The sequence below is a fragment of the Colletotrichum destructivum genome, chromosome 7 (assembly GCF_034447905.1).
Source record: "Colletotrichum destructivum chromosome 7, complete sequence".
Taxonomy (NCBI): domain Eukaryota; kingdom Fungi; phylum Ascomycota; class Sordariomycetes; order Glomerellales; family Glomerellaceae; genus Colletotrichum; species Colletotrichum destructivum.
This window is the reverse complement of record NC_085902.1, coordinates 782,327-795,205: the sequence shown is the minus strand read 5'-3', so window position 1 is coordinate 795,205 and position 12,879 is coordinate 782,327. Positions and strand designations below refer to the sequence as shown.

At 56.8% G+C, this 12,879-nt stretch overlaps 4 protein-coding genes across 4 annotated transcripts; 2 read left to right on the top strand and 2 right to left on the bottom strand.

Annotated features, from left to right (window-relative positions):
• The first annotated feature begins 442 nt into the window (after positions 1-442).
• CDEST_10787 (Putative lysophospholipase, catalytic domain, Acyl transferase/acyl hydrolase/lysophospholipase) lies at positions 443-3,817 on the top strand. The gene is made up of 2 exons (XM_062926943.1): positions 443-1,186; positions 1,239-3,817. The coding sequence occupies exons 1-2, from the start codon at positions 707-709 to the stop codon at positions 3,222-3,224; spliced, it is 2,466 nt and encodes an 821-aa protein (XP_062782994.1). The 5' UTR covers positions 443-706; the 3' UTR covers positions 3,225-3,817.
• Position 3,818: 1 nt separating this feature from the next.
• Positions 3,819-5,297, bottom strand: CDEST_10786 (Putative ribonuclease III domain, double-stranded RNA-binding domain-containing protein). The gene has a single exon (XM_062926942.1). The coding sequence runs from the start codon at positions 5,112-5,114 to the stop codon at positions 3,828-3,830; it is 1,287 nt and encodes a 428-aa protein (XP_062782993.1). The 5' UTR covers positions 5,115-5,297; the 3' UTR covers positions 3,819-3,827.
• A 98-nt stretch (positions 5,298-5,395) lies between these two features.
• CDEST_10785 (uncharacterized protein) lies at positions 5,396-6,158 on the top strand. Its single transcript, XM_062926941.1, has 4 exons — positions 5,396-5,574; positions 5,627-5,646; positions 5,729-5,911; positions 5,982-6,158. Exons 1-4 carry the CDS (start codon positions 5,446-5,448, stop codon positions 6,070-6,072), a joined length of 423 nt encoding a protein of 140 aa, XP_062782992.1. The 5' UTR covers positions 5,396-5,445; the 3' UTR covers positions 6,073-6,158.
• A 2,284-nt stretch (positions 6,159-8,442) lies between these two features.
• CDEST_10784 (Putative SH3 domain-containing protein) lies at positions 8,443-12,027 on the bottom strand. The gene is made up of 2 exons (XM_062926940.1): positions 9,763-12,027; positions 8,443-9,710 (listed from the first exon to the last, which is right to left on the bottom strand). Exons 1-2 carry the CDS (start codon positions 11,287-11,289, stop codon positions 9,210-9,212), a joined length of 2,028 nt encoding a protein of 675 aa, XP_062782991.1. The 5' UTR covers positions 11,290-12,027; the 3' UTR covers positions 8,443-9,209.
• Positions 12,028-12,879: the final 852 nt, after the last annotated feature.

Genomic DNA, 12,879 nt, shown 5'->3' with positions numbered 1-12,879 from the left:
ATGGTCAGAGCGGCGCACAGGTCCGCTGTGTGGCTGTTTCCATTGGCGAATCAGTCCGCCCGGAGCATTCGTAGCGGCCGGTGGAAATTTGACTCACGATAGTGCACGACCTCGCTCAACACGCAAATCTGGCAGAGGTGAAAAGTACCGCATTACTTTCGTCTGACGCAGGTCCGCCCCTTCGCCCCCCGTTCCCCCTGTGCTCTTCCTTGCTTCTGATCCACCAATCCTAATCACGCTTCAATGATGTCAGCAGCGGGCCTGGAGAAAGTCGTTGAGAGCTATGCTATGCGATGCTTGGCTCGATCGATGTCACTGCCTCGTGCGGCCTTGCGCTCAATTCAGCTTCGGTCTCTCACCCCCCCAAGCTAAGCTAAACTGCCTTGGTCTTTTTTACCTCCCATCGTCACCGGTACCTGAAGGTAGGTAGGTAGGCAGCTTAGACACATGAAGAAACCCCCCAGTCTAAGATGGACACAACGACTTCGCCGGAACCGTAATTCTTTGGGGTTCCTTTGATCAAAACACCCACCATCTCTACCTGCAGTACCTGCCTGCGTAAACTCTCAACCACACCCGCTCTCACCACCGCGCACCACTGCTATTCCCCCGCGACACGCCCTGTTCCTGCTGATCAACACCACTACCAAATCTGGCTCGTCCAGCCAGTCATGTTCCACGACTTCAGCCTCCCAAGATCGCCAAGATGAGACTGTTTGCGTTGCATCCCCGCGACGCGTTGCGCCGGGCCGGCACGCGAGGCATTCACCACAGCGTGACCGTCGGCCGCATCAGGACCCATGGCCTCCTCGTCCACAGGCGGCCAACGCTGTCACGTCAATCGCAGCACGGCTTCTTTACCGTGAGGGAGAAGATCCCGACCAAGAAGAAGTCCATCCCCGTCGCCCTGCTCACAGGCGGCTTACTCGTGTGGTGGCTGTACCCCTCGGAGGAATTCGAGCGCCTGTCGCTCGCCGAAGAGGACAGGGAGAACAAGATCCGCGACCGACAGGCCGGGAAAGCAAACGGCGGCTCCAACGGCGCCGCGTGGTACAATTTCACCCTCAAGTTCCAGACCTTGTCTGATGCTACCGACATTGAATGGAGTGCCGATAAGATTGTCGGCTTCATTTTGCCAGAATGGTCCCGGTTGATTCCCGGATACATTCGGAAACTCCAGAGAGAGGTGAGTATTGCGACGCTCTCACTCCCTCGTTTCTGAATACTGACAACTGCAGCTATCCATGGCACCTGGGTCTCTGGCCGATGAGATCTGGCGAGAAGCCCACGACCCTTTCGTCAACCCCGAAGTGCAATATGCCGCTAACGTCAGGGTCTCCAACGATCTTTGCGAGGAGGAAAAGGAGTTTTTGGCGAGGAGGAAGAGGGTCACGACCATGGCCTTGGCCAAATATCTAGAACTTGACGAAAAGGACGTACATCCGGAAGACGTCCCGACTATCGCCATGTGCGGCTCCGGAGGAGGTCTCAGGGCCCTCGTTGCTGGCACCGGATCTATGCTTGCCGCCGATGAAGACGGCCTTTTCGACTGCGTTACCTACACCTCCGGCGTGAGCGGCTCCTGTTGGCTGCAGGTACTGTATCACTCGTCCATTTCGGAGGGCAGCCTTGGTCGCGTCCTGCAACACCTCAAGGCTCGAGCCGGCGTTCACATCGCCTATCCTCCCGTGGCCTTTCAAACTCTGCTGTCTGCGCCCACGAGCAAGTATCTTCTTAGCGGTCTCGTCGAGAAGCTCAAGGGCGACCCGGGAGCTGACTTTGGTCTCGTCGACGTCTACGGCCTGCTCTTGGCGGCAAGATACTTGGTCCCTAAAGGCGACCTGGAGGTAAACGATCGAGACTTTAAGCTCTCAAACCAGCGCGACTATATCAAGTACGGCCAGAACCCACTCCCAATCTACACGGCCGTCCGCCATGAGATTCCCGACATCGACCTTGACGGGAGCGGCGAGGTCCCTTCTACCTCGGATGCGGCCAAAGAAGTTGCCAAGAAGGAGGCCTGGTTTCAGTGGTTCGAAATCACACCTTACGAATTCTTCTGTGAAGAGTTCCAGGCTGGCATTCCTACCTGGGCTATGGGGCGGCGCTTCAAGAACGGCGTCGACGTGCCCCCCGAAGAAGGGTTTCACCTCCCCGAGACGCGCATGCCCTTCCTCCTTGGCGTCTTCGGCAGCGCCTTCTGTGCGACTTTGAGCCACTACTATAACGAGGTTCGCCCCCTCGTTCAGAGCATCGCCGGATTCAGCTCCTTGGACGGCATGATCAGCGGCTACAACGAGGACCTCAGCAAAGTCCACCCCATTGACCCCGGAACGGTTGCGAACTTCGTCTACGGCATGGAAGAAAAACTCCCCAATACGACACCGCCGAGTGCATGCAAATCAGAATATATCCAGCTCATGGATGCCGGCATGTCCAACAACCTTCCCATCTACCCGCTCCTTCGTCCTGGCCGAGACGTCGACGTTGTCGTGGCATTCGACGCATCGGCCGACATCAAGACCGACAACTGGCTCGCTGTCGCTGATGGTTACGCCCGCCAGCGCGGCATCAAGGGCTGGCCCGTCGGCGTCGGCTGGCCCAAGGCAGGGGAGTCCCCAAAACAGGTCCGTGATGAGCTGCTGGAGTCCGAGGCCGCGTCCGCGAAAGATGCAGACCAGAAACTGCGCGATGCCAAGAACTTCCAGCGCGAGCACGAGACCAAAGAGAACAATCCAAACGAAGACACGGAGCGGGGACAGGCAGCCAAGTTCTCCCCCGGCGACGAGGAAGCGGGCGAGCTCGGCTACTGCACGGTTTGGGTCGGCACAACCCAAGAGCGCGTCTCGGAGCCCCCGCCTCCATCAAAGGCCATCACCGAGGCCAACCATTGGCAGATCATGGAGCCCGACGCCGGTATCGCTATCATCTACCTCCCCTATCTCGCGAACCCTCAAGTCCCCGGCGTCAACCCGGGTACGACCGACTTCCTGAGCACCTGGAACTTCGTCTACACACCGGAACAGATCGAGCAGGTCGCCGCGCTGGCGAGAGCCAATTACGCCGAGGGGCGAGAACAGATCCGTGGCACAGTGCGGGCCGTGTACGAGCGCAAGAAGAAGCTTAGGCTCGATCGCGAGGAGAAGTCCCGCAGGGATCGGTACAGGAAGTTGGTGAGGCAGGGGATGGCACACAAGCTAGGCGAGGGTGATCAGTTCAGCTGATCTCGTCGGACTGTTGAAAGGAGTTTGTAGATTGAAGATACCCGGGAAAGAGATGGAACGGCGTACATTCGTCGAGGTGTTTTGTTTTTTCATAGATCAGCTAGCCAGCACTTTTGTTCTTATGGCATCCTCTGATGCTAGCAGACGCCATGTGTTTGTTAGACGGATAGATAGATATAATGATATTGTATCATGGACTCCAAACCATGCCAATATGGATATGGGGCGATTTATTGACGCCCTCCCGCCCTCCCGCCCTCCACTGAGAGCAGTTCTACACCGTTAGGAGTCTGTCATAGGTCCTCATCCTCTTTTTTTCTTTACAAATCTATTCATCTTACAGAGACATGACCTTTCTACACGTCCTTGTTTCAAAATGTACACTGCCTAAAAAGAAAGGCATATTTGCTCGTCCGGGATCACCTATCACCCGGCGGTTCAGCGACATCCCCACCTTTCGTCCTTCCTCCTATTTCGTCTTCTTTGACACGCCCCTTCGCCATCTCTCCCAATGGATGAATTACAGTTGATTGGATTTTTTTAGTAGCCTTTTCTTCTTCTTCTTGTTCTTCTTCCCCTTCTCCCGTTCTGCCTGTTGTACATTTAGATGATCTCTCCCATATCAATGTGCACGGGCTGCCACGGCTTCGCGCCCTCAGCGAGCATGTCGCTCGGCACCCGCACCTTGGCACCGGGGCTGTAAAGGTACCACGCCTTGAGGGTATTCATGGATGCCTGCAGGCGGGCGAAGTCGAGGCTGGCCCCCGTGCCCTCGCCGAGCTTGTCGCCGCCGCTGTAGATGCCGACGACATAGACGGGAGTCCTGCTCATGCGGCCCGTCTCGCTCTCGAGGCGGGCGACGGGAGCCTCAAAACCCTCGCGGGCGCAGAGCATGGCCAACTCGCGAGTGGGCAGCTTGAAGCTGAAGAGCTTCTCGAGGTCGACCTTGCGGCTGAGGACGTGGGCGTCGACGAAGGAGCGCACGGCGTCGCGGCCCGCGTGGGCGTAGACGGCGCCCGTGACGGCGCGGACGAAGGAAGCATGGGCGTTGTTGCGGAGCTTCATATACTGCTCACGCACGACGGCCGGGTCGGACGGGTCGCGAACGGGGTCAAGCGGGTTCGCCTCGCGGGCGTGCAGGGTGTCGCCGAACTCGTCATCGAGGACGACACGGGACGAGACGGAGCGGCGCCACTTGAACTTGTCAAGGTGGCGGTGCTCCTTTCGTACATAACCCCAACGGCCGTGAACGACGCCGGCGGCCGGGTCCTGGGACCATTGTAGCAGGCCCGAGTCGACCTCCCCGCCGGGGGCGGCGGCGCTCTCAACGCCCCACTGGCTCGCGATGCGGTAGAGCGAGTCGGGACCGGCGTAGGCACGCATGGCCTCGTAGAGGATGGTCATCGGCAGACGCGGGTAGTGGGCGATGAGCCACTCGGAGACGTGATAGCTGATGAGGGAGCCGCCGACAACGGCAAGGTTGGCATTGTTGAAGTTGGGGCTCGGGTCGGCGGAAGGGTCGACGAGGGCGCGCGCGAGGGTCTGGAGTGGCAGCTTCTCGGGGAGGGAGAGGCGGGCGTGGAGGGCGGCGAGCTTGGCGGAACTGAGGGCCTTCTCGGGCAGAGGCGACGGGAGGGGTTTCGAGGCTGTCGCGGATGTCGTCGTCGTCGAGGAGGCGTCGAAAGACTCGGAGGCGAGTTGTGGTGCTGCTGCTGACGGCGCCGCCGCCAGTCTGGATGAAGAGAAGATGGATCGTGTCCGCACCGGGTTGGTGTGCCGGGCGAGCTGCTGTGGTCTAAGGGAAATAGGCGTCAGGCACGATGAGGCGTGTGTCCTGACCGGGGCGTTGAGCAGTTGCCCGGTGCATCTTGATATCCTTGACCTCTTCATCGGGGAGGCCGTTTATCGGGGTAGATGCTGCACGCGGGGGCCGGATAATACGAGACAGAAAGAAAGACGAGAGGAGGGCGGAGTCAATTGGGTTGTTGTACAGATCGCAATTTGCAGATGTTCGCTGGGTCGAGTCGCAACGTCTCTTTTCTCTCACTCACTCAGCGGCCGGTCTCCCGTCACGAAAAAGTTTCTGGAGCCGAACAAGTCGAGTCGTGTGAGCTCCAGCAGGATTGCTAGGGGCGGACCGTGCACGAGCCAGTCAGCAGCCGCGGAACATCCGACCTTCCGGGCCTCCGAGAAAGGATCGGGCTCCACTCGTGGGCGAGGAATGTACGGACGACTGGGACCTCAGATTCACGACGTCCAAGGCCGAAAAGCTTCAGTCCGAACCGAGGCGGCACAGCGATTGCCATCACCACACCACCTAGTTCTTCATAGCGAAAGCACAGCCAAAATGGTAAGTCGCTTTCCAATCTGATATGCTGCGTCAATTGCTAACCCATGTGCAGGGAGGCGGTCCTAAGGTTCCGTAAGTTCTGCGCATCCTGCATATCCACATCCCGATCCCTCGAATCACCAGCACCCTCTAACGCTCACGGCTTGTCATACAGCTACCCCAAGCACGTCTGGTCGCCGGCCGGTGGTTGGTATGCCCAGCCCGCGAACTGGAAGCGCAACACCGCCGTCATCGGCGCCGTCATGGCTGGCGTCGTCGCCGTCCTCTGGAAGATTAGCGCCGAGAAGGAGGTGCGCTACGTGATGCCTCAGGAGGGCCGGTTCTTCCCCAGCAGATAGTACGTCTACCGCGTGAGGCAACACGAATATGAGACAATCATTGGCTAACCACGAGGGGTGGTGACACAGCTGGTCGAAGCAGTTGATCGAGTACGACAGAGAACAGGCCGCGAGGAAGGCCAAGGATACGGCGCAGGCGGAGGCAGTTCAGAACTCATAAACGACTCAGACGGTCGATCAAAATTTGTACAATGTAAATACGGTACCCGAGGAATTGAGCGCCGCGCGGTCGCGGCAGTTGTGAACAGATGACGGAACCGCAAACTGTCGACTATTGTGACGAGTCCTGGTTGACCGTTTTTCGCGCAACTAGCCCTTGGTGAATTCCGAGGCGGGTTTTTTTCAAACTGTCCGATAATTCGCACCAGACGCGCATAGGATTACAGACCCGGTGTGGATGAAAGCACATTTTCGAGAGGATGGTAAATCATCTTTTGATGCTTGATTCTACGATGCGGAGCTGAGGAGCTAGGGAGTGGACATTGTCCCTCGAATCATCGCCTTATCCAACTTTGCCGATAGCGACTCTACGGCTTTTGGTAACTTGTCGTTCCGCGAGACTGTTCTGTCCGTTGCGACGTCTCAATTCGAGTGACAGCATGGATGGTGCTCTCAGCCAATCACAAGCGCTGTAAAGGTAAGTCAAGACCTAGGTGGGTCATTTTGGGATCATGGTCCAGCTCAATAACAAGAGGTGTTGTCAGATATCTGTCTTTGGCGCAGCCATGTGAGCTCAACTCCGTTCCCGGGACTAGCTCTGCGATCTCATGGCTGCACAATCCATCGGTGACCTCAGAGTAGTCCAATTGCTTTCCGTCCGAGTTCGACTTCCTCCTGCTGTGTGGCCTCAGCTCGAGCTGCTGAATATGGCTGCCGAAGTGTGGAAGCTGCCTGATGCACTCAACAGTAGTCGAGTTGATGTTGATGGACGTAGCAAGTCCTTTCCCTGATTAAGTGCTGTCTGAAGTGGAGGTGGACAGGGCAAACTGCCCGCGGTGCTAAATCTGGTGGAACAGAAGGCACCTCCATGGCAATCATCCCTGGATCCTTAGTAGACGGAATAGAGCAGCTAGCGGTCATGATGACTATGACAGCGTGGTGGGATGTTCTTTTAACCGCCAAGTCGTCTCTTGACACAGCAATGAAAAGCATCGGGCTGTACCTGTGTAGGGGTTTTACAACAAACCCAAAATCCCGCGTGTTTACTAGCAAGACCCAAGATGCAAAAGATATCAAGTAATTCCTTGCTGAGCCAGAACCCCTTCCGACAACACCCGGCAATATTGATGGAAACTGTACCGAAATGAGAGTAGGGAGCGGCCATGGTCCTAATCTGCCCAGCCCTCGTGCTCCTTTGTTGCCGTCCCTCACTTCCACGAATCTTGACATTCAAGGGCTGGTGAAAGGGCACTTCTGCGGACGGTAGCATACTTGTTACGTGGAGAGAGCGAATCTTCATGCCAGTGGCCAGCACCTTCCCTCCTCCAAACAGGTTAGGAATATTTACCTAAGTACCAACAGCGAGAACTAGAGTAGAACAAAACCATCACCTGTATCTCAAACCTTGATACTGTTAGATTCCAATTTTCCCTGCTGCTAGTGTTTGTCGCCGCCCCAGGTACACCTTGTATGTTCCTACATGCCAACACTGATACCCTGGCCAGGGTTTCAATTCGAGAAGATGCGTTTCTGAGGTTTCATGATGAGGTAAGTTGCTGAATCAGTCTTGCCCTAACGACTATGCCATTCAGCCGACCATCCGTCTTTCTCCTAGCGCTGCCCAAAAACCCCAATGCCACCGGAAAAAGATGGAGAATTTCTGATATTCCGAAAATTTCTGTCTGGGGTTTCCAGGGCCACTTCCCGTTCAGGGATCAAATTTCTGAGAGAGCATCGCTCCCAAGCACCTAGCAACACCGTGAGGGTAACGCAACTAAAGGTTGTATATACCTCGAGAGTCACTACCTTCAGCATATTCTATCCTGGAGTACCTGCTCCTCTATGCTCGCGGGTTGAAGAAGGACGATTGAGGGCGGTGGCCAGGCGACAGAGCATGCCGCACCCCCGGAGACCGCCTCCATCGTGCTCGAGAGGCCGGAATCCAAGGCATATCTCTGTTTAGCAACAATACTGTCGACGCCGCCGACGGGATTGCTCGTAACCTGTAAGATGAAGGGACCGCGAGTCGTTGCCGACTCTGGGGCTATTAGTCGTTCAAGCCAGGCCAGGGCTTTCAGAAAGTGGTTCTCGCAGATGAAGCGTGCGTTGCATTAAGGGCGTCCGGTGATGGTGACGATGATCTGCTCTGGCAGTTCTGAAATACATGATCCGGCTGCCAGGGCTGCCACTGACAAGACGTTGAAATAGCGAGGTTGGAGACTGTTTTGGTCGAGAGTTACCGCTTTATCTAGTTGGGAAGACGAGACGAGAAGGCCAGATAATGGGACATCGCCTTCCATGCCAGGCTGCTCATTCGAACCATTAAGCAAAACCAAATCACCACATGACAAACATGCCAAGGAAAATCAAGTAAAGTTAAGGGCATCTCATTGTCTACCTAGCTTGCTCGACATGAGAAATCAGCTCTTGACTATCCCTCTCAGGGAAGGCACTACGTTCTGTTTCTCGATTTGCCTCATACAGACACATCAAGTCATCGTTCCATCTCGCATCATCCTGCCCCCTCCATCATCGCCTTTGCAAGGCATCCAAAGGGAACATCATCGTCCCACTCTACTTTGGTCGCTCCAGCATGTGGCGAGACGGACCAAACTCGGCCACTGGAGCTGCAAGAAAAAGAACCTGAAACGGGAAAGTGTGAAAAGCAAACAGCAAGAGCGGGCAATATACATTAAGCACTAGGCGTTTTTCCCGTCCCAATGCTCAGTCATCGTAACTGCAGACACAGGTTTGGATCGGTTGAGTCGGGCCAGGTAGTCGAATCGAAATCGCGAAACAGGGTTTTGCGCGAGCGTGAAGAAGCGTAAAAGAAAAGAAAATTTGCAGGCCTTGACTGATACCAGGCTGCAAAATGGGTGTATCAAAAGACATGTCGTGAATGAGTGACTCGAATGGTATAAATCGCATCGCCGGTTTCGCCCCTTGGTCGTCAGAGTGCAGAGGGGGAACCCCCCGGATTTCCTTTTGGTGGTTCAAAAAACGCCCAGCCTGTGCTGTCCAGAATGCAAAGCCGACCCTTGTCTATCGCCAAACGAAAGATGATACCCCAGTCTTCTTGCTAAAAGACGTTATATACGGCAGGGAATCAGTGTACATGACCGCTGTCTCGGTACAAATTTACACGGCCTGCCCGGGAACGGGCTTACGGCCGACGGGTCCCATGGGCGGGCCTGGACGACCCTGAGCCGGGGGGGCCTGAGGTCCGTTTTGGGGGCCATTCGGAGGGCCGCTGGGGTTCATTCGGCTAGGCTGAGGGATTCTGCTAGGTCCCGGAGGGCTCGGCTTCCGACCTCCCATTCCGCTGGGACTTTGTGGTCGTTGTCCTGGAGGTCCTTGGTAGCGGGGACCCGGAGACTGAGTGTGACCGCCAGGTCCCATGGGGCGGGCGGGCGACTCAGAGCGAGGATATGGCGGGCCGCCATGGGGACCACCCTGAGGCGTCATAGGGCGCTGACCAGGAGGAAAGTTGGGACCGGGACCGCGCGAAGCACCGGGGCCCATCGGGGGACCACGAGGAGGACCTTGAGCCTGGGGAGGTCTGGGCTTGACGGGGCGAGTGGACAAGCAGGTGCGAGGCACGACACCCTGCTGGGATCTATCCAAGCGGATGCAAAGCGCCTAGTGATATATTAGCGTGTGATTCTTAATTCCTGACGTCCTACAAACTTACCCAACCGTCGTCATACTCGTGGAGCAGGCGTACAAGCTGACCAGCTCTCAATTCCATCTCGTCTTCGAGACTGGGCCTGAAATCAAGCTGTACACGGTGAACGGTCGTGTTAGCGGGGCCACCAGCAGCGGCGATGGCGGCAGAGCCGGTGGAACTCGAAGACTGGTGACCAGGCCCTGCAGAGTCTGCGCTGAAGGTGGTTCCAGAAGGAGAGGCGGGTACCGTGGACAAGGGCGCGGGAGGGGCAGGCAGAGTGAGATCGAGAGCCTTTGGGCCGTCCTTGCGGGTCGACGCCTTGCGGGTCAAGCCTCCAGCGGCGACGGCACCAGCGCCGGCAGCAACGGCGGCGCCAGCAGCAACAGCCGCACCATTGACTGCACCAGAAGGTTCATTCGCAGCGGGGGCAGGGGCAGTTTCGTGAACGTGAACGCTGGGCAGGGGTTTCTCATTGAGACTCAGGGAACTGACAGACTCCTCGGCAATTGGACCGTTGATTCTCTCGGCCTGGGCGCCGAACGGATTGGCGGGGTTCGCACTCTGGCTCGTCGTTGGCCTGTCCCAGCCACTCTGGGAAGGGTTGCGGATACCAAGAGCGGCAGCAGCAGGAGCCAGGTTGGCGTTCATGGTGGCAGCTGGACCTCTGCTGGCGCGCTTGTCAATGTTCAGATTAGGCAGGAACTGAGTGACGGGACGGAGACTGATACGAGGGGCGCGGGGGTTCTGGCTAGTGGCGGCGGCGGCGGCAGTTCCGAAGCCGCCGCTCTTCTCGTCCTCATCTGCCAGGCGCTGCTGCTCCAACTGCTTCTTGCGACGGTTGAAGAGGAAGAAGACGAGCAGGAAGACAACGAGGACACCAGCCAAGACACCAATGGCAATGCCAGCTTTCGTGGCACCACTGGGCTCAGCACTGGCTGACTCATCGGCGGTCGAGGTGGAGCTCGGCGAGGCGGAGGAGATGACGCTGGCACCGACACGGGCACCGGCACCATCACCAGACACGGTGGGCTTGGTGGTCCTGACGAAAGTTGGAGTGTCGGTTGCGATGGCGAGAGTGGTGGGAATGCTCTCGGAAAGGGGTTCCTCGATGACTGAAGGCAGCGACGAAGACAGTGAGTCATCAGCCGTGGCGGACGAGGTTTCGGGAGTCATGATGACAGGAGCGCCCGCCCTCGCGATGGTAGTCTCGGACGAATCAGACGACGTTGACCTCGTCCGGGTGGGGAGGGGGGATTCGGCGACGAGCAGTCTCGTTGAAGAGCTGGCGGCAGGGCGGATGTCGCCGTCGGTGACGGTCTGGTAAATAGTTTTGATAACAGTCGACCGACCTTTTCTCGTATTAGCGGGCGGCGTGGGCGTGGGTCTATCATTGTCGTCGTCTTGTCGGATCTTGAGTTTACCTCGATTGCTTCCGCTGTCGCTGTCGTCGTCGGACGCGAAGGGATTCAGGCCCTTGAAGGTGTTTCCAACGTCGTCCCAGAAGTCGGGGTTACGAGGCAAGTGCCTGTGGCCATGGTTGTGATGAGCCATGTCTGAGGATGGTAGTCTGGCCTGATCCAATGGATAATGGGCGTGAACGAGACTTGTGCAGCCAGTAGTCGTCGTGATCTGTGATGAAAGTGAGGCGTGAAGTAATGTGGTGTCGTTAATGTCGTGCGTGGATTGAGGCGTGGGGGTATCTGAAAATGGAGGGAGGGCCTCGCGCGTGCAAGAGAGTGTGGTTGGTGATGGGAATGCTCAAGGGATCCGGCTCCAGAGGGGGAAAGTTAGGTTCGTGAGGTAGGCGTCAAAAGAATGAACAGGCTGCGCATGAGTCCAGCCAGGGAGTCGTGTTGGTCGGGAATTCCGAGTTGTCGATTCGATGAGGGAGGACTGTCTCGGCGGTACTGGAGTGTGAGTGAGAAAGTCGAATATCGTGTCGAACGCCGTGTGTGGTGTGTGGTTTTGGAACGAATGTAAAGCGGCGCTGGGCCCGGAAAGAGAGTAAAGTGAGAAGGTGGGTGAGGGTGAGAACAGCGACAAAAGATCGATCTCACTACCAGCTCACAAGGTGTTGACGATTCGCGGGAAAAAAGGTCTCAGTGAATTGTCATGAGAGTGTCGGGTGGAAAGAACGGATGAATCTGCACAGAGTGACCCTTGGGGACTGCGGGAGAAGCAGGAAGCAGTCAAACCCAGCAAGCGAGTGCAGTTCGGACGGGATGGTGGGAAGAAGGGAAATGGAAGAAGAGAGGGACGAAAGTCGGAAGGGTCGATGAGAATAAGGGAAACGGGCTTGTCGAGGTCACACGCAGTCAAGCGCAGAGGCAGCAGAGAGGCAGGCGCTGTGGATGGTTAGGAAAGGGCCCCGAGCAACGTTGAACGGCGCTGGACGGATTGGATGGCAAGGGTCTGGGCGACAGGGATGTGGGTGGAAGAGATCCTTGCTGCACAGCACAGCGCAATTGGGGTTCTTGCCGACTCCAGCAAAGGCTTGAAGGATCGACTCCTTCTCTCTCTCCTGTCTTCTGTGTCCTTATCCCTCTCCCACTCCCGCTCACTATCAGTCACATTGGGACCTGGGGACAGCCGACAACGACAGCGAGGCCCGTGAAGAAGTCCAGGATCAAAATGGAATGGCGCGCTTGTGTGGGCGTGTCTGTGTGTCTGTGTGTCCCTGTTGTGCCACGCAAAAAAAGAGGTCATGGCTTCTCTACTGTTGCCCTTGCAGGCTTTGCCGTGTTAGTGCCTTCCAGGGGTGGATGCGATGGCTGTCCCTTGGTGGCAGGTGCAACGAGTGCTCGGATCACGTTTTGCATAAAACCCCAACAATAGGAACATAACAATGTTGATAGTGTACAAGACAAAAAAGGAATGCGCAGCAACGGTTCCCCCAGACTTTAACGGCCATTCGACAATGCATCTGATTCAAAGCCACTTTGACGAGTCAGCGTTTCACCATCCGCCCTGCTTTCTGCCCCCCCCTGCGCTGGCAGGGAACACATCGATTGTCAGTTGACCGCAAGACGAACACTTCACGATAGTGTCGCAAATCCTAAGTCATTTTGTTTGTCTGCGAGGCTCTCTCTCCCTCTCCCTCTCTTCCTCTCCCTTTGTGACAGGCCAGAAGATCTGCCTTTT